The following is a 19,694-nucleotide window of genomic DNA, read 5'->3' as shown; positions in this document are numbered from 1 at the left end:
AACATTCCTTGGCTCCAGTTTTACCACCAAAACAAACATGTGACTGTTGTTTATGCTGGTATGTTTTTTTCTCCTACCAAATGTGACAAAGTTGCACCATGTCAATCACTTGGATATCTTGAGGTATTAGTGGCGAGTGCTTCTGTAAACCATTTACTTTAATTTGGTGGCTCACATTTCACTAAGCTTTATGACCAAACGAGAGATGGATCAGGAAGTTAGGTCACCACTTCCTTTACTTTGACTCTAGGGGGCGTAACACATCCACAACATTTGCTTTATGTAAAAATAATAAAATAGAAATGAGAGTGAACTAAAGACTTTTGATTTTGTTGCAAAATGTAAAGCATTCAGTTGGGCCACGTACCCACCTTCAGTCCTCCCTGCTTTTTGTAACACACGTAACTGTGAACCTGTTAACATTTGTATAGATTGTATACCTACTGTATGTACTTAAGAATCATAATGTTGTAATATTAACTAATAACCTGCAGCCATTTAGCATAATATTCATGTAGCATGGTCTTAATTGTCTTTTATATTTCCCATGCTGTTAATAGTAAGGATACAGAAACTTGTCTATATTTCATTCAATAAAGTTAGAAAACAAATAGTGTGTGCTTTGTATTCATTCCTGGATCTTTTGACTTGTACGTTATAATCTCTCATTATTTACCACTGGGGAAAAGAAAACACCCTGGCCTTCCACCACCACCATCAGCAATAATAATGAGTGTGTAAACCTTTAATAAACAGCTATACAGTATGATGTAGCAGTAAGCACATAAAGGTTTATTAATGTATTGATGTTGGCATCCAGAATTAGATGCATAAACAGTTAAGTAACTATGTAACTGTAACAATACTATGTGTCTCACTCTATATAGCAACATTATCACATTATATACAATTTGGTTAAGTGTTACCAACCTGAGATACATAATGAAGAACATCTTCTGATGTTGTGGTGTTGAGGATAAAGACAGAAGTCAAAAACGTCCAAAGTTATTTAAAAAAAACATGTTTTTATTGTTCATTATTCACTGAAAAATAAAACAACCAAACAAAAAAAAAGTATGTTTGTACAGAAAATTACTCACATTCCTGAGAACACAGACTGATCACAGTAGATGTCAGATGGACACTGGAGAGTAGGGTCATTTTGTGTGCGCTCAAGTATAATTCGGTTTTGGGGTCCTCATTAGTCCGGAAATTGTGACTTTGATGAATAACAGTGGACAGAACAGACAATGTCAAACTTCTCATCTTCCTGAGATACTGAGATGTTTTAAACACACCCACGTACACGACACGAGACTGGCGTTGCAGAAGAACAGCCACAACTTGAACTGAGTGCGGATTTGAAATTTTCATAAAGCACATATTTCTGTGTATCACTTGAGCTCTGAGAAATGAATGTCAGTAGTAGAGCATTTAAATTGCCAAGACAAAGACACAAACAAAAATCCTTCCCTGTTAGTCAACATGAAAAATGACAGTCAATATGTGAACTAAGATGTGATGGAATATTGATTTATATATTTTTTAAAGTCAACCAAAGATTACATCGTTCAAATTTGATAAGATTTCCCCTTCACTTCAGACCTGAGTAGACAATAAAGAAAAACAGCTCCACCTAGTCAAACAATGGGCTCACTGCATTAAAGCAAAATCTGCTTATTGATTCTTATCATGGTAGGATTTTAACTTGAATAAAAAAAATAAAATAATAATAATAAAAAAAATACTCATGCCTAAATCCTCTCTGTTACCTGTAGTCGAGGATGAAAAAACTGCCTGGGTGAAAATGTCTCAAAACAAAACCAGAAAAAAAAAGACACTGCATATTAAAACATACTAGGGATGGGCATTTTTTTCCTCCAGAAAAATATTAAAACAATTAAAAGAAGGAGATAAGTAAATTACGAACAAAACACACATTGATAAGCTCTGGTAAGCTGTGTTTTCAAATGATGACATTACACCTTGTGAAACTAGTCTCGAGGATGATCACTGCTGTGTCAGGCAGCAGGATATCAGGATACTAACATGATTAGATATGATGCCTTAAAGGAAGATATACTGTATATTTTTTTGTAACCATATAAATTGGATACATTGGGAAGCTCCCAATTTTGTAGTATTAACAATGGTATAGAATCAATGTCCTACTGAAACAAACAATAATCATACTGAGACAGTTTTACAGGCTTCCCTCCAGTGAACCTATGAATCATGAAATATGTATGAAGGAAAAAAAATCCTAAATGTCAGTTTATCTTGGCAGGTTTTAATCTGTTCAGTCACAGGTTTGCAACAGAGAAATCAAAGCAGGTGCTCAATGCTGTTGTTAATGTCATACTACTGGAGCTGAAATATCACACTTGACATGTTTTGACATTAGACATTATATAACTGCCTGTCACTTTGCTTGCTTCATTGCTTCACATTTATCGGACATGTACGTAAATATTTTTTTCTTCACAATTTGCAGTCATCAGTAGTACACAGAAAATGTTCTTGTTATCCCAAAGAATTGACGTTGCTGTTAAGTTAGAATAAATAGCACCTTAGCTGTTATATTTCCATACGACACGTGTCCACACAGTCTGGCATACAGAGATATCACCCTGTTATTATGTTTCTTGCGAACGTCTTCTTATTAAAGGCAGCTCCCTGTGTCACAATATCACCCTTGTGTGAGTGAAACAGTCAAACTCCACCACTCTTAACCCCTACATCATACACATTGCATCATTTTCATCTGCTTATGTTCACCCACTCGTTTTTTTTTAATTTTGTTTTTTAAATAAATGACTACTTTTGTTTTTGTAACCACTACTTATATTTTCTGATTTGGATAAAGTTAAAGAACAAATATAAATGTCAGAGGGTCTAACAATATTATTCATCTACAGATACAGAGAAAATGTTTCCCTTTGTAAAAAAATGAGTTAGCAATTAGTATAAATTTGGCAATGGCAAAGGGGATGTAAAATAGTGAGTAATCATTTCAATCATAACATATTTTTAAAAGCTCATACAATGAATTATGCTCAAATTTTACTTAACATCTGGAAGAAATTAAAAATAAATTCTTCATGCCCATCCCTAATACATAAACTTTTAGTTAAACCAAACATATTTCTATTTTGAAAGCTATTTGTCTACTAATATACATACACCTTTGCAATATAATGTTTTCTTTGTAAATATAGCACTGTATATAAAATTAGAAAAGCATGTTGAACAAAATTTAAGGGCTTTTCGGAGTAGATTCAAGCAACTTATAACATAGACAAGATGTACAATATTGTACAGGACAGTCTCCTATGAAGGTATGTGTGTCTGGATGGAACATATTGCTTCTTCAGTCAGTAACCAAAGAGTTATACAACATGGCATGTAACAATGAGAAATAAAAAAATAAAATAAAAGTGGCACAATTGTAAACACAATGACGGGTCTTTGCTTGTGATGTGACCAGTTTCTGGTCTCCACTAACTCCTATTATGACGAGTGATTGTGCTTTTTCTATGCTGCAGTCAGACAGACCAAAACCACACTAAGCTCAACGAAAACACAGAATCAACAGCTATATGGTCACAGAGAAGGGAGAAATTAATGGTCATTATATTACACTTAAAGATTCTGCTGAGCCGAAACATAAATGGAAGACAAATGTACTTTACTGCATAATGGGCATCACCTTTAGAGAAAACAAAAGAGGAGCACAGATTGTTACAGGTCTGAATATTCTCTGTGCTTTTAGCTGGAATTATAATCTATACCCCTAATTTTTGACCATGTTGACGAGGATGGTTTGTTCCTCCCCAGACGTAGCACAGCAAACTCACCACACAACAAGCAGTGCCCTCCGGAACTGCCTCAGCAGCCTCTTCCTTTTTATACCGAAGCTTTGCCTGTGCAGCTTCACCACAACGGTGGCTCCACAGAAAAAAAACAAAAAACTATGTGGTACAGACTGACATGCGAGAGTCTAAAACAGATGTTCACCAATAATAAAACAATGAGACGAAACTTAACAATAGTCACTTCCTCTCTCCCTCATTGGTATTTAAATTATCCATGAGCCAAATGTTAATTTTATTTGCTTATCTACGGATGTTGATTTGAACTCCTGAGAGCTATAGGCGATTTAGTTTGAACATTTTTGTCATAGACTGGGTCAAAAAAAAAGAAAGAAAAAAAAATCCAGAATACTGTACTCAAAAACAAAAAACAATGTAAGTAGATCAAGAACCTCCAACATACATACCCTGACTAACTTTAGCTTACGTATTAACCATAATTTAGAAAATAAACACACATGTTAAAAAGGACAGGAACACAGTTTTGGCATCACTCTACGAGGATCTCCTCAGTCTTTATGGGTTCTAGTGGGGTGCCAGAGTTGGACAAATCAGAGCCTTCATCTTTGGAAAACTCCTCACGTTGGAGCAGCATCCCTGCTCCTGCTCCCGTGTTTCCCTGCAGTCCCACTAACCCCCCTTGGGTGAAGCAGAGGTGTTTGATCACCTCGTTGGGACTGGAGAAGGTGGTCGCGCAAATGTTACACTTGTAGGGCTTCGACGAGCCCAAGAACATGGCCTCCATCTGGCTGCTGTCGTCGCCCGCGGTGCACAGCTCCATGCTCTGCCGGTCCACCATGGTGTAGCTGTCGGCCCCCTGGTTCAGGCACACGTGTCGGGCCGCCTGGTTGGCCCGGCAGAAGCTCTTGCCGCAAGCGCTGCATTTGAAGGGCTTCCCCGTGTGGATGTACATGTGCTCGCGCCAGTGGCTCTTCTGGATGAACTTGCGCCCGCAGGTGGAGCACTCGTACTTCCGCCGCTTCACTTCCCGGTCCAGGTCGGCGCTCTCCAGGTTGTCGATGTCCGCGATGTCCGACGGAGGCGGCGTGTCTGCCTGAGAATTCAAGCCCCCCAACCCCCAGCTGGATGTGGACACCTCTGCCCGGGGAGAGTCCGAGTTGGTACCCGAGACAGGCGTTTGCTCGCTGTCACTGATTATCTCAACTGCTGCGGTGGCAGCCGAGGCACTTGCCGCTTGCTTGATTCCCTTAAGGACGGCCTCCATGTCTACCATGTTCTGGTCTCCAGACATGACGGGTGAGAGCGCGTCGCTGGGCTCAGTCGGGTTCTGATGAAAGCCCTGGGTGTGCTGTAAGAGGTGCTCTCTCAGCAAGCATCTCTGGTTAAATCGGCTCCTGCACAGATGACACGAGTAGTGCTTCCTAAAGGAGGAAGTTCTCTTCATGATGCTGGGCTTTACATGGAGGATGGCGCTGGACGAGGAACCGGCTGCGTTCAGCAAGTCGGTTGCTACGTCCTCGAGTGTGGGCTTCGTGCCGCTTGTAGAAGCCTCTGGATCCGTGGGTGAGGACGCCAGCTTGGACGGTAAGGAGGAGTTTGGGAACGAAGCCAAGGCGGCGGACGGCGTGGATGGGAGCTTCCCCTCGGAGACCAGCTGGTCCCCCTCAAAGGGCGATGAGAGCTGCCGCCGGGTGGGCAGTCGGGCCGACAGCGCCACCTGCTGGTCAGAGATCTGGATGCCGTAGAGGGAGGTGGAGAGGTTGATGCTGTGCTCCGGGTGTGAATAGACGGACTGGCTGGCCTCCTGCAAGAGTGGATAGGCGTGCAGGAATCTGACCCCCTGCTCCAGGCGTGCAGGGTCTATCAGCTGGGGTGCGAGCTTGCCTGTGTACATCAGGTTGAGGAGGTAGCTGAAGATATCTGGCTGTATGTCAGCGGCCTTCAGGCGCACACAGTCACTGAAAAACAAACACAAAACAGTTCACTACATACAAATGATATGGTTAGAAAATGTTCTAAATTATCTATGACAGGCTAGCACTGGTTGATACAGGTTTCAGCTACTACTACATTTTCTTAACTATATCCACCTTTTTCTGAACGTCAAAAACGTGAGCCGGTTTTGCTCTTCCGGTGGAATTGAATGTTTATATTTCCCTGGTTTCAGTAGTCGCTACAAATGCATGGATCTTTATTTTTTTTCATTGAAAATCTGTAAAACGCATGGATCATCACGTCAGCTTTTAACAATGGATATCACACAAATAGACATCCATTGTTAAAAGCCAGCGTTAATAGATCAATGCGTTTACCGCAACTATGACAACTAATGAAACCATTGAAATGTAAACATACAATTCCACCGGAAGAGCAAAACCGGCTTACGTTTTTGACGTTCTGCAACTTGTGGATAAGAAAATTTAAGGACGTTACTGTTCATGGATTGTAGAAAACTGTGCATATGATTAATCTGTTTGGATGAAGTGAGCTTAGTGGAGAAATCATTACACACTCTTGGGGTTACACATATATGTTCTGCACTTAATCTCCTTACAGAGCTCTGATTTGTCACCTCAATCACATCCACTGATCTGAACAATGATGTTAGTTGTGGGTCATCACACTAAACAGATTTAGATACACTTCAGAGCCCATGGAAAAAGTGGAGGCTGTTTTTGATGTGACAACATTGTAATGTTTCTTTTTCATTTCATACTTTGCCTGAGTCTGGTATGAGTGTTACTACATTACTCTCGTACCTGTCCTGGTGAATGAAGAGCATTCGGAAGTAGTTGGAGAAAGCAGCGAGGACGGCTTTGTGAGCTTTGAAGAAGACATCTCCTATAGCCACAGTGCAGTCGCACAGGAAGCCAAACTCCCTCTGAGCGTTAAGCTGCTGCAGCAGGATAAGACCATGGTTGGCCAACTCCATTCTTCAACCTGCACAAAGACGAACACATACACACACACACACACACACACACAAACACACACATGCAGCAGTGAGTTTCCTGTCTGGAAGGAGACCAGAGTTTATTGTGACCACAGACAGTCAGGCTGACAGGGGTGATCTAACGACCTTGTAAAGGCCGACTCTACACAACAGTGAGGAATTATTTTGTGACACCAGACAATTTTCCTAACGTGTTGGTCTGTTTTGTTCATTGCAAAAGGCGAGGTGAGTATTTGGACCGTTTTGCAATTGCAATTCGTTATTTGCAAGCCAAAATCTTCTGCCAGGACATTAGACATGTAGGAAAAAAAATCAATAGTTTTACAAAAATGTTAGTTCTCAAATGACCGATTATGACAATTTGCAGACAATATCACTGGAATGGTACAAGACATAGCATTATAAATGTAATGTAACTGCAGTTGACTGCAATATCGACTCTTAAGTTGAGCTACAGAGGATGCACAGCAATTTAGTTTATCATCTCTGCAGTTCTTGTCTATGTACTGAAAACTGAGGAAACAAATCAGTGCAGGACTTAGTTCTGATGGGGCCCACATCCTCCTAACTCTATCTCAATGTTTCAGAGCTCCATGATTTCTGGTGACCAATAACATGGGTGCCGTTGACCTCAAAGGTCACTGGGGGAATATGAGGGCTCCGGGCCATCACATGATTAGGGTTATGGGTGTCGGCACACATTCCTAAGGCAGAACTGGTTCTACCCCCCTTCCAGTGGAGAAAGGAAACCGCCCGTGGGCACGTTGAATCTCCTGTCTCCAACACCTTCACTACCCCACACAGGCAAAGACATGAGAAATGTACAAAGACAGAAGATGATAGATATTTCATGAGCAAAATTACCCCAGAGGTCAAAATTCTGCAGTTTTGTGAACCTTCGCTGTTTATAAAAACACTCAAAAAGCCTGCTGCACATATGTATTTCATCAAGAGAGGTCAGAGTGCAAAGATGCTGGCACTGCAGCACTCCAGGAAAAGGCTAGGTTTCCGCATCTTGTGCAAGGGGGGTACAGCAACAGTAGGCCCAATACCAACTGTGCTCTAGCCCCCCACAACTTCAATATACATCCAGCTGCCAATTCCTTCAATACATTTATCGACAATTAATGTACTCTAATGGATCAGATATATTTGATTCATTTTTTTGTCATTTTCGGGGTTATAGTTTGTGACACACAGTCCTGACAGATGAGTATAATATTCTGTCCACTCCATTGATGTCACCGAGTATAAACAAACTAGCTGTACGACGTATGTATATTATCGATGAAATTATCACTTGATTGCAACCACTACTTTTTTTCTGTAACTTTTCTTTTCAATGATTGGAATAAACAGTTTGATTGAAAAAACAAATGGCAAATGATACCTAAAAAACAGCCAGGCTATAATAAGATCTTCACACTGTTCAGAGATGGGTGTAACGATTCTGAAGCCGAGGCCGAAACCTCTCATGATGCAATGCTGGAAGACAGAACCACAACACCAACATGCTGCCATTGCACAGGTGCAGCCTACTGAGCTCTCATTCTGACACGAACGTGATGAAACTCGCTTTTCATTTCATGCAGACGCCCCTGCACACATTCAAATCAGCAGTATGGGAAATTTTAGATACCCTCAATTTAAAATAAAGTAATTAAAAGATTGCACCAAACTGTGGTTCAGAAAATTGAGCTGAAGCGTGAATCATTATGCCCCTGAAAAAGACCCTTCAATACAAGACAATACAATTGACCAATACCAATATAGGTTAAACCAACAATAGTTAAACAAAAATTGTATAACTTTCATGGCAGTAAGATGTTTTGGCAGGGCTTTTACTTTTATCCACAGTATGTGAACCTAATAAACGGGCAACTCCATCATCCTAGTATATATGGCAGACACATATTTTTAACTAAATACTGCACAGACTCATGTGTTCTGGTGCTATGCCATCACAACTCACTGCAGCTGGAGCAGCTCTTGAAGATAAGTCATGCTATTTGAATTATTGTAAACTCGACATTATGTAATGTACTTTAATTTTTTACTTTTGAACAAGTTTGTATATTATTTCTAATGTATTATAGTGATTATAAATAGCCTCCTTCTCGTTCCTTAAATTGATCAGAATGCTGCTGTTTGAATAGTATAGTAGTCCATAATGACTTTTATTGCTGGAATTACATTGTCCAAGAAAGGCTAGTTTGCTATCCCAGAAACCATGGTTTGCCTCCAGGTCACCCACAGAGCATCTATACAGAATGTTTTCAGTGGTATGAATCTATTTTTTTTTTTTACAGTCTATGGTATGAATATGTGCCTAAATGCAACAATTTAGCAAAACTACTGTAATGATAAGTTGAATATTTGGTTACATCTGCAGGGGATCTGTGTCAGGAAGATAACAAACTAGGACTCACACACTATAATTTATCTGAAAAGTAAACATCTGTACTCTGTGCTCCCCTGAGATCAGACAGTTTACCCCTTGGGAAAACAGGATGGTGTGGTGGTCAGTATGGAAGAAGAAAATGGATTTGTACAATGTCCTGAGTGAATGATACATTGAATTACTTTACTCCTAAATCAAACATGGAGGTTGCCATGTTAGACCGTTGCATATATGTATTTCTGTCACATTTATGTTGTCTCAAAGTGTGTGCCACAACTGAAGATGCGCAAAATATATCTGCTCAGTTGTTTTGTCCATTTCCGGAAGCTACATGTTTTGTAGTTTTGTAGTCCCATGCGGCATGGGCCAGATGTCTGGCGTGACAGAGATGAAAATAGGACTTTAAAAAAACTAAACAATTAATTAACCACCGGCTTGAATTCATATGATCCGGTAAGTTAGCCACAGTACCATGTGTTAATCAATACTAACTTGTTTGCAACAATAAAAGCACCGCCCCTGATGTGATGTAGACACGTGGACCAGTTACTTCCGTAGTGAGATTTTCTGTTATTCACCCATAAAAAACCGCCTGTGGGGGAAAACATGTGTGCGAGGTAAACACACTAACGTTACGGCAATAAAACTGTTCAATAACGCGAAGAGGAAAAATAGCGGCTAAGTGCGTGAAGCCTTCAATGAGAGCCTCACAATAAAAACGAGCGCGCCTGTATTGCATAGACTCTCATAGCTCTCTCTCTCTCTCGGTTGCTACTGCTGCTAGCGCGAGAAAACGGACATGCACGCACGCGAACGCGCCCACGCAACACACACACACACACACACACAACACGCGCGCGCGAGGAAAGAGCGAGAGACGCAAGCAAGGGGGATGGGGCTGGTCACGAACGCGTCGCTTTTAACTTCCCCCGTGACAATTACAGTTCGCCAAAAAACGTACACAAGTAAGCCAAATAACGTTACACGGCAAGTGAACGAGTGGGTGAGTACTGTAGCTTTTACACGGACGTACCTGCGCTCCGGTTAATTCCGTGGAGTTTGCCGTGACGACGTTGTTTGTTTGTTACCGGGGAGTCGTCCGTCCTCCGTCCTCTCTCTCTGGGCTCCGCTGCAGCTTGTACTGTTCCTCGCAAACGCTGAATCCGTTGGCGGCGGAGAGAGGGGTCGTCCGTCGGTGTTTTCCGGTTAGGGGTTTTACGTTACAATCACATGACTGCGGGTTAAAAAAAAAAAAAAAACACACACACACACGCACACAGCCAAAAAACAGCCGTTGTAAAGGGAAAAAAAATCCGTTGAGCAAAAAAAAAAAAGGGGGCGGTTGAGTTAACGTTAATTTCCCGCACTGTGTAACCGCCGTGAGATCAACCGCCCGGCTTGCTAGCTGCTTCTTTCTTTCTTTCTTTTTTTTGACAACCGGCGAGGTCGAACCAACACTAACGGCTGCTAACTGCTGTGTTGACTCATCGTGTGGTAGTTAATCATTGGGTCTCTGCCGTTAACGACACGTTTAACAAAAAACAAAGTGTTGTTGTTGTCCCTCACCGACTCTCACTGAAATAATAACACTGCTGTCGTGTCGTCTCACATTTAGGATTTTCTTTCTTCTTCTAAAAGCTTCAAAGTTTTGTTGTTGTTTAAGATCATTAAAAGTTTAAAGGAACACGTTTTTAGTGTTAGCAACAGTAAAAATGTATCCATTATCCCTTTATAAAAAAACAAGGTACTCCAGCTTTACCAAATTGAATATTAAAGCACTTTTGAATCTTTTATAACTTATATAAGGGACACTTATTACGTGTTATTAGGGGATAAAACAAAATATAGGGCCAGATTTAGTTGATCATCTTTGAAATACTACACATTAAAGGAAAAATTCAATGTTTTTTCATATATCTTAACTATTTAATTGAAATGATATGAAAGTTAATCTGGCTTTGTGATATAAAACCACATCAAGTGATAAAACAAGGCTTATTTATGTATAAAAAAGTATAGTGAGTAAGAAGTTGAACATAGCTACATGGTTTTTATTTTGTTACTGTGGACACAGGATTAGAGTTATCTGTTTGGAAAGTTGCTGATGTTGAAATAAACACCCTTTTTGTTTCACAGGTGTGTTAATAATCCCGACAAAGCTCTTATGAACTATATAATGAATACAGCTTTAACAGGTTTAAATGTTTGACCTTGCATAGTATGGACTACACTGGTTCCTGGTAAATACTGGTTTGTAGCATGTGTGGCTGTTATTAATAATAATAATAAAGATTATGTTTTGTTGTCAGATTATCTGCTGTATGGGCGTTTTTATTTATTTATTATTATTCAATTGTACAAGCAAGTGTAGATACTGATTGAGCTAACTGTTGCCAATGCCAATGTATGAAACAAATATAAGTAGCCACTGTTGTTCTTATGTACGTCACCACTGCCATACAGCAATGTCAGATCTGCATAAACCCCAAATTGTAAACAGTACCATGAGCCTCCTGTAGGTTGAATAACCTTTAATAACCCTGTCACACCAACAGCAAATACAATATTTTCTGACTCATTGCTTCTGTGTTAAAGAAGTAATTACCCCCACCCTAAATGAGCTTTTTAGGTTACAGCTGTTACTTTGTGAAACAAAGAGTTGCCTGTCAAAATATTTGGGATCTGATTCACTCAAATGTCTCTGGGATTTATTTATTTTTTAACAGAAAGCGGCACCAGTAAAGACACAAAGTGGAGATCCTTGAAATTGATTTTAACCACTGATGTTTGTACACACACTGCCCGTGACATGTTGAAGGACCTGCACTTTGGATTCACATCAATATTTTGTCATCAGTGAGTTGGTGGACGTTATCCCACTGTAAACATCACTTTTTTTCCCCCCCAGACAAGTCGTTACAGAGTTGTGTTTCTGCCTTAGGACAGGGAGTCCACAGAGAGGGACCAGACAAGCTGCAGCTATCTGAAAATGCTTGTTGGGCAGGCAGAGAATGGGAGGAGAGTGTAAAAGGAGACGGAAGACATGGGAGGGGACAGAAATGTCTATGAAACAGAGCCCGGGGGACTTAAAAGTCTCTGTCCAGTCAACAAACAACAGAGCTAGATCTGATCCTGTCCCCAGCATTGCAGAAACTAATTAGCTAATAAAAACCTAGGCCAGTGGGAGAACAAACTGTTTCACAAACAATACATTGATTGAGGCCAGTGGTAGAGCAATAGCAGAGGGTAATGACAGCAAAACAAAAGCATGTTTACTTTGCTGAAAGGGCCACAGCAAGGGTTTATTGAAAGAAGCAGATAACCACAGCAGCAGCTCACTGTTATTCATCATTAAAATCAATACATTGTAGTCACTAGATTTGTATGATAATGCTCCACTATCAATAAAAATAAGGTACTCCTGCCTCCTATTATTTATAAGGCTTTAATCCCCTATGTTAATCCCTGATAATTTTCTTTTATCTTTTTTTTCCTTTTTAACATCTTTGAGCAGCATATTCAAAAGGAGGAATAGAGACTGGACTTTCACATGACTGCTCTGTCACTGATTTCCACTAAATTGATTTTTCCTGCAACGATGCATTTTCAAAACCAGCGCAGCACAGTCTGCGTGAAATCGCTTAAGACGTAAAAAAGAAAAGAAAAAAAAAAGATTTGCGCCTGATTCGGTCGATCTGACGTCAGTGCATATTTCCAAACGACTTATACGATACAGTCTATCTATGCTTTATACCCGCAACAACAAGCGAAATGCTCCGTGAGCCAGCTGTTGCAGGCAGCCGGCGACTATGTGGCGAGCTCAAACACCTGTTTAAACAGGACCTTTAACGTTAACTGTGCGCCGCGCCGCCCTCCCCCCACCACCAACCCACCCACCCACCCATCCCGTTCATGGGCCTGTTTTGAAACCGGAGTGGTGAGTCAGTCCTCTTCTCTCGGTTTGGAAAAACAGCAGATCCGGCCAGGCTGCAGGCTGCAGGGGCCCGGCGGGGGGATGGGAGGCCGGCGGTGGATGAACACCGGAGGTGGACGCAGCTGGACTCCCACTCCCAAGGACCCCACATCCTGACAACGGCCGGCCGTGTTCCCATAGTGACCGGGGTTGATCTGGGAGGGGGGGAGAGAGAGAGGGGGGGAAGCGGGGGAAACACCGCCAGAATTAACAGTTGTGCGTATTTTTCCAGCCTAGTAATCGTGGGTGCAGCCAATCAATTGGTCATGTTCTTCAAAAGGAGAATCAAGAGCCGTGGTGAGGCCGTCCCGGTCCCAACCCCAGCGTTTACTCTCTGTGCTCTCATTTTATCATCGTGGGGTTGTGGAAGCACCAGTGTTTTATCCTTTTGTTTGATGCCTATAATATACTGTATATAACTGATAAGATAAAATAAAAATAAAGGGTTAAAGCAGATAGTCTTTTAGGTCGGCCATGCAAAGAAAATGTACAAGCAGCCAGTAGAATAGAATAGAATAGAAAATACTTTATTAACCCCCAGGAGGGAAATATGCAATTTGATACAGGGGTATTATAAAATAGGTTTATAAATTATACACACAACAGGCTACTGCTAAATGTCAGTATTCGTGTGTAAAGCAGGGAGCCACTAGAGACTTCATTTCCATTCCCTAAATGTAACTTACCCCCCTCCTTTTCCCGCCAAAAGGCCTTGTGGGCGTGGGGGTGTGGGTTTGGAGAGGGGGGGGGGGTCCAAGGGTTGATAGGGCAAATCAATGTCTCCATGACAACCGTTGCCCTGGACAACGAGGGATGCTCGGGGTGCTGCGGCAAAAAGCCATGCGCAATGCAGCAGTGTGTGGCCCACATTGATCCACTACTTCAGAGGACTCATTCTGAAATCTCTAAGACTGAAATTGCGCAAAGTTAGTCACAGGGGAATTAAACACGGCACGGTTCAGTATCCATGATGTAATATAAAGGCAGTAAAGTAACAACAGGCTCTTTACACAGAAACGCGCCACACGCCGGCCCGGCACTGCAATTTACACGTCGACCGCTAGATAGCAGCATCGTGTCCTCAATAAATTCGTCTACAAGGAACCAGGAAAGAAATATTAAAATGTAAAATATTTGTTTTAAAAAACCCAAAACAAAACAAGAAGTTGAACTTATTGTAGTCAGCCTTGCCTTGTGTCACGTCCCCAGAAAAAAAACCTGTCTCACCGCCTTCAGCAGATGAGCAGACCCCTACACTTTGTTCGTGTCCTGGACATTTTGTCGATAAAGTTTGAATTCAAACCGTCTCCCTCAGCTACAATGATGGCGGCCGATCAAACTGTGCTCGGAGTTCCCCCCTCACTGTCTGGGAAAGTGGTTGGGTATGTTGACAGCTCATTTTATCACATTGTCCCTACTTTAAATGATGTGTTTAACTACGCTGCTGTAACAACCTGGGTTGATAGCGTTACGACTGTCGTGTTCAAACCGGCAGTAGCATTAGCTCGTTGCTAACATGCTCAGTAAACTTAACGGATATATAGCCTGTACATAAGCTAAGTAAGCTGCATCGTTGTACACGTAAAAAACATTTTTGTAAAACATTTTTGCTGCCGAAATGGTTGCAAAGTAACGAGCAACACCTTGAATGAGATGGTTAGCTTACTGGTGCATGCACCTGCTCCAGTATCCTGTGACGTTTAAGGATATATCGTTTCTCTACAGGTCTTTTGCATATTTGACAATAAGGGACAGGTTGCCGACCATATTGACTAAAGTTATAGACACGATTCATCGCAACAAAAACAAGTTCTTTGAAGAATATGGAGAGGTAAGAATTGATTTACACCAGTTTCATTTGAGCAACATCCTTGCTCCATTCCAACATTTGACATATTCAGACTTGATCTTACATGTGTTTAATCTTCAATTTTATGCAGGAGGGCATCCAGGCAGAGAAGCAAACAATATCCCTGCTGTCTAAGATGAGGAATGAGTTGCAGACTGATAAGCCAATACTGCCACTGACAGATGCCCTGCAAGACACAGAGTCCTGGAACCAGTACCTGCAGAGACACCGGGGATCGCATGGAGACGAGGAGTCTGTCAGCTGGTTTAAGTCTCCATGGCTTTACGTGGAGTGCTACATGTACCGCAGAGTACATGAGGCCCTCTGGCTCAAGTGAGAAGCATTTCCATCTTTAAATGAGATCTGTTAATGAACCACTTCCTGCTTTCATCCTTTTTTGTTTCTTTATATTGTGCCCTGGTTCTGGTCTGATTATACTTTTATTTCTCTTTTTATTGCAGTCCTCCTATCAGTGACTACGATGTGTTTAATGAGGGAAAGACTCAGAGTTTTTTTGAGTCTCAGCAGGCTGTGATGACCTTGTGTACATACTTGGGGGGCATCAACAAAGGAATGGAAGAGATGTCAAAGAATCAGCTGCTTGAGCATTTCAACAAACTACTGCTGGTCAGTATTTTCACTACCTTCTTAAATCTTCATAACCACGTGAAAAGTCTAATAAGTGACCTAAAAATGAATCGGTAAAAAACATTCAATGCATGCATTCCTTTACTTTATTTTTTATTCCATAAATAATCAGGTTTAACACAATTCTTTTAATAAGAAACTTCATGCTTAATATGATATGATATGATTTAATGAGTCTGCACTCTGCACTCATCTGTTCAGGGGTTTCATCATAGTTGAGTTTGTAGTAATCAGTCTGTTTGATGTGGTGTGGCAGCACATAAAGTTGGTTAGTTCTGATGTTGAGTTCAATCTGACACTCGTAAGCACTATTTAGGTATATGAAATTTTAACATGAGCAAATTATTGGGCATTCATTCTTTTATTTTTACTTTTCCTAGGTGTCTCTCTGGGGGAATAAGTGTGACTTGTCTATATCTGCTGGCCAAGATAACTCACAGAAGACCAGTCCAATAGATTCCCTCAGCAGCCTACAGCCATTTATCTTGGTGGATGACTCCGACATGGTGTGGTCAACTCTTATTTCCTCCCAAAGACCGGGACAGTCAGAGAAAATCACAGGCGGCAGAGTGGACATTGTACTAGACAATGCTGGCTTTGAGTTAGTCACTGACTTGGTCTTAGCAGATTTCCTGGTTTCCTCTGGCCTTGCACGTGAAATCCATTTTCACGGCAAATCCATCCCATGGTTTGTCTCTGACGTCACAGCAAACGATTTTCAGTGGACCATCCGGCAGGTCATGGCAGCCAATCACAAGTGGATGTCCAAGAGTGGTTTCCAGTGGCAGAATTACGTTAAAGAGGGCGTGTGGTCCTATCACGACCATCCTTTCTGGACACAGCCCCATGAATTCTGCGACATGCCGGCTGACGCTCCCGACCTGTACGCGACCCTGCAGGGAGCCGACCTGGTGCTGTTCAAAGGGGATCTGAACTACAGGAAGCTGACTGGGGACAGGGACTGGGATCACACAGTGGGCTTCGATACCGCACTACGCGGATTCGGGCCTGCACCGCTGTGTAGCCTGAGAACTCTGAAGGCCAACATACAGGTCGGTCTGCAGCAGGGCCAAGGGGAGAAGCTCAGCTCCCAAGATCCAGACTGGATGACAAGCGGCAAGTACGCAGTCATTCAGTTCAACTGCCGGAAGTCAGAACAGTGAGGGCGATCACAGGAACCCGCTGGGAAGATGTGGATTCAAAAGGAGTATCATGAGCAGGAGATACCTTTAAGCCATAATACCACTAAGTTATAAGAATTTGTTACGTGGTGTCTTTGTTTCTCATCCTTCAATAGCACTTAATGTTCGATACAGAAACGCACAATAAGAGAAATGATGAAAGATTTATTTTCAATACATATTTGTACCATCTCAAAATCATCTTAAAATGCTTTAGCACTTTTGAATCTATACATCTCTCTGATTCAAACACAGTTGTTTACGGTGAGAAATTAATCCTCAGAGGTAACGAATCAAGGTTGCGTTTTTATTTTTACCACAAATAGGTAATATGATGTGCACAATATATTAAGTCACAATGTTTACAGATTAATGTAGATGCTGTTAACAATTATTGAGTTGAAGCTAAGTAAACATTGAGCTTTATAAATCTATGTCTTAGAGCAGCCGTACTTTAATTTTTGCATGTGCTTGAGGAGAGTGATGGTAGATGTAATTTACAGCTATTTTTATTTTGACTCAGCTCAGCTCAGGTTGTTGCACTCAGTGATCATTGATATGCATGCACGAAAACATTCAGACAGCCGTTTAAACGAGCCAAATCATAACATCACTTGATAACCACTTTGCTCGGTTTGAAAGTTGGTAGACTGTTATTGGGGGTAAGTGTAACAATAACAGTGACGACATGTGCTTGTTTTGTTTTAAATGGCAACCCAGACCTCCGTATCTTCATAGATAAAAGTGGATTTCTCTGTGCACACTGTTATGTCATTTAATTCCTCATTGTCTGTTTCTGTACTTCAGAGGTGATCTTAACTGGATTCTTCTCAGTGCGGCTGATGGAAATCTTTAAAACTTTCATTAATGGGTTTGATTTAATAAAGAACTGTAATGACTGCTCTTCCTACCCCGCTGTCGTATTTTGCAAGCTTGAGAAATGTGGTAATAATGTCTTTATTTTGCAGCATATTTTTTCTTTGTGCAAAGCCTCAAAAGCTGGCATTTCTAACTAATGTAACATCCAGACAGTTTATTAATCTGAATCATCTCAATTGTGCATAAAATATTTAAATATTTATGCACGTAAAATGTTGCAATCTTCTCTTGTTATATACTGACAGTCATTGATGTTGTTCACCTGTTGACCTTTCATATGCACTGGAGTCAGGTTGGACCTGGAAGAACAGTCAGCTGGAAACCAACAAAACAGCTGGAAATGCTGTAACGTGTGTTGTACAATTCTGCACGAGCGTCATTAAGGCTGCTCACATGCTTTGTGTAATGAAAATGAAGTCAATTACTGCAACAAGTGTTCTATCCTGAGCCATTTGGGTGATTCAGCTGTTGCATTTGTCACCCTTCACTTTCCCCCGATTTCAAATGTAACAGTGTCTTCATTTTATTCCCGGGGAAAATGCAAAAAATATATATATATCATCATCAGGGATACTTGTTTTCCACTTGACCTGACATGTCCTGAAAATTGGGCTGTTTACTCAAGAAAGATGTTGCACAGAGAAGGGAAAATGAAGCCTCTGTGCCAAGTTTTTTCCTTGCTGGTGATTGTCACTAGTTCTTTGTGATCATGTTTATGAACTTAAATTTCTTGCACAATCTACGCTGTGTCTCAGCTGGAAACAAATGGATTTTAATGCCCCAAATTTATCATTTCATCTGAAAGCCATGATGTATTTTTTAACATCTGTATACATAGTATATTTTCAGTTATTCCTAGATTACATCTTTATCTACCTTTTGCGGTAACTGCTTCTGTTTGTGCACGTGTGAAAATAACCCTTACGTGTATAGTTTGTTATTAGAAGCGTTTTAGCTCACAAGGTTGTTTTTTTACCTTGACGCTTGGTCCCAAAATATGCAAGGACTAAAAGGGTCCCTGAAAATCACAAACGTGCAGCTTGCTGTAAACAAAATAACATTGATTCCTTTAAAAGTTTTATTTGCATAAATGCTCTGGCCCATTGCTTGTTTATAGTGTTCCATTACATCCTTGACTTGACCTGATAAAGTAATGTTTAACTGGCACATATTATGATCCTCTTATATATGTCACCCTTCTTTTACTGGAAATAGCAAGAAAATGTGTCTTTAAATTTCTGTTAATTTCTTTATCAGATTTATCAAAAGATAGAATTTAAATCGTACATAGTCTGATCACTGTAACTCATTCATCCTCTTATTTGGGGTTCATTGTGAAATTATTGGCCGTCAGAATGAGATTTGACCTCCTGCTCTGTTTGCTGTGTTATGGTGACCTGGCACTTTAACACACGTGGTTATCGATTTGGCTGCATCTTTAATTTGTTTATCCTTTTTTCAACCTTTCCACTGTTCCCATTGTGTCCAATGAGCCCAGCTCAATGTCTGACAGTCGGAGAGATGAGAGAGGCGAGCAAAGAGAGGGAGAGGCGACAGTCAAAGAGTCCCAGTGTCGCACAGCAGATACAAGGATGATTCATCCGTAAGAGGTGAGTATGTTATCGGGGGGGAGAATCTGGATTTGGATTTGTTTTCAGTCTCTGTTGTTTTAAACCAGCTTCTTCTCAGAGATTTTATCTACTGAAGTCTTAATGGTGTTCAAGAAACTGGCCACAAATAGACTGGTTGCACGTCATGCTGGGAGAGTGCAGACTATCAGCTATACAAACAACAAGTGTTCAGAGAGAGAGAGAGAGAAATGTACAGGTAGTAGATAAAGATGAAACAGAAAGATAACACTACAGTTTATTGAAACTCTAAGTTTATTTTGGGAATTCCCTTATTTCCCTGTCCATCTTGTCTTTCTCCTGTAGCCTTACCTCTCTCCCACACATTAGTGGAGATGTATTACAGGAA

At 41.0% G+C, this 19,694-nt stretch overlaps 2 protein-coding genes across 3 annotated transcripts; one reads left to right on the top strand and one right to left on the bottom strand.

The window, feature by feature from the left end:
- Positions 1 to 4,354: 4,354 nt before the first annotated feature.
- zbtb2b (zinc finger and BTB domain containing 2b) lies at positions 4,355 to 10,438 on the bottom strand. Its single transcript, XM_085771468.1, has 3 exons — positions 10,221 to 10,438; positions 6,593 to 6,773; positions 4,355 to 5,791 (listed from the first exon to the last, which is right to left on the bottom strand). Exons 2-3 carry the CDS (start codon positions 6,763 to 6,765, stop codon positions 4,363 to 4,365), a joined length of 1,602 nt encoding a protein of 533 aa, XP_085627594.1. The 5' UTR covers positions 6,766 to 6,773; positions 10,221 to 10,438; the 3' UTR covers positions 4,355 to 4,362.
- Positions 10,071 to 17,748, top strand: dcph1 (damage control phosphatase 1). 2 transcript variants are annotated; one of them, XM_085771470.1, is made up of 5 exons: positions 10,071 to 10,190; positions 14,886 to 14,991; positions 15,101 to 15,342; positions 15,471 to 15,636; positions 16,038 to 17,748. In XM_085771470.1, exons 3-5 carry the CDS (start codon positions 15,146 to 15,148, stop codon positions 16,818 to 16,820), a joined length of 1,146 nt encoding a protein of 381 aa, XP_085627596.1. In that variant the 5' UTR covers positions 10,071 to 10,190; positions 14,886 to 14,991; positions 15,101 to 15,145; the 3' UTR covers positions 16,821 to 17,748. The 2 variants fall into 2 exon arrangements, with proteins under 2 accessions (XP_085627596.1, XP_085627595.1); XM_085771469.1 differs by lacking the exon at positions 10,071 to 10,190 and adding an exon at positions 14,465 to 14,542.
- The last annotated feature ends 1,946 nt before the right edge of the window (positions 17,749 to 19,694 follow it).

The sequence above is a fragment of the Trachurus japonicus genome, chromosome 24, assembly GCF_045865225.1.
Source record: "Trachurus japonicus isolate A0001 chromosome 24, Traja_1.0".
NCBI lineage: Eukaryota > Metazoa > Chordata > Actinopteri > Carangiformes > Carangidae > Trachurus > Trachurus japonicus.
This window is presented reverse-complemented; position numbering and strand designations above follow the sequence as displayed.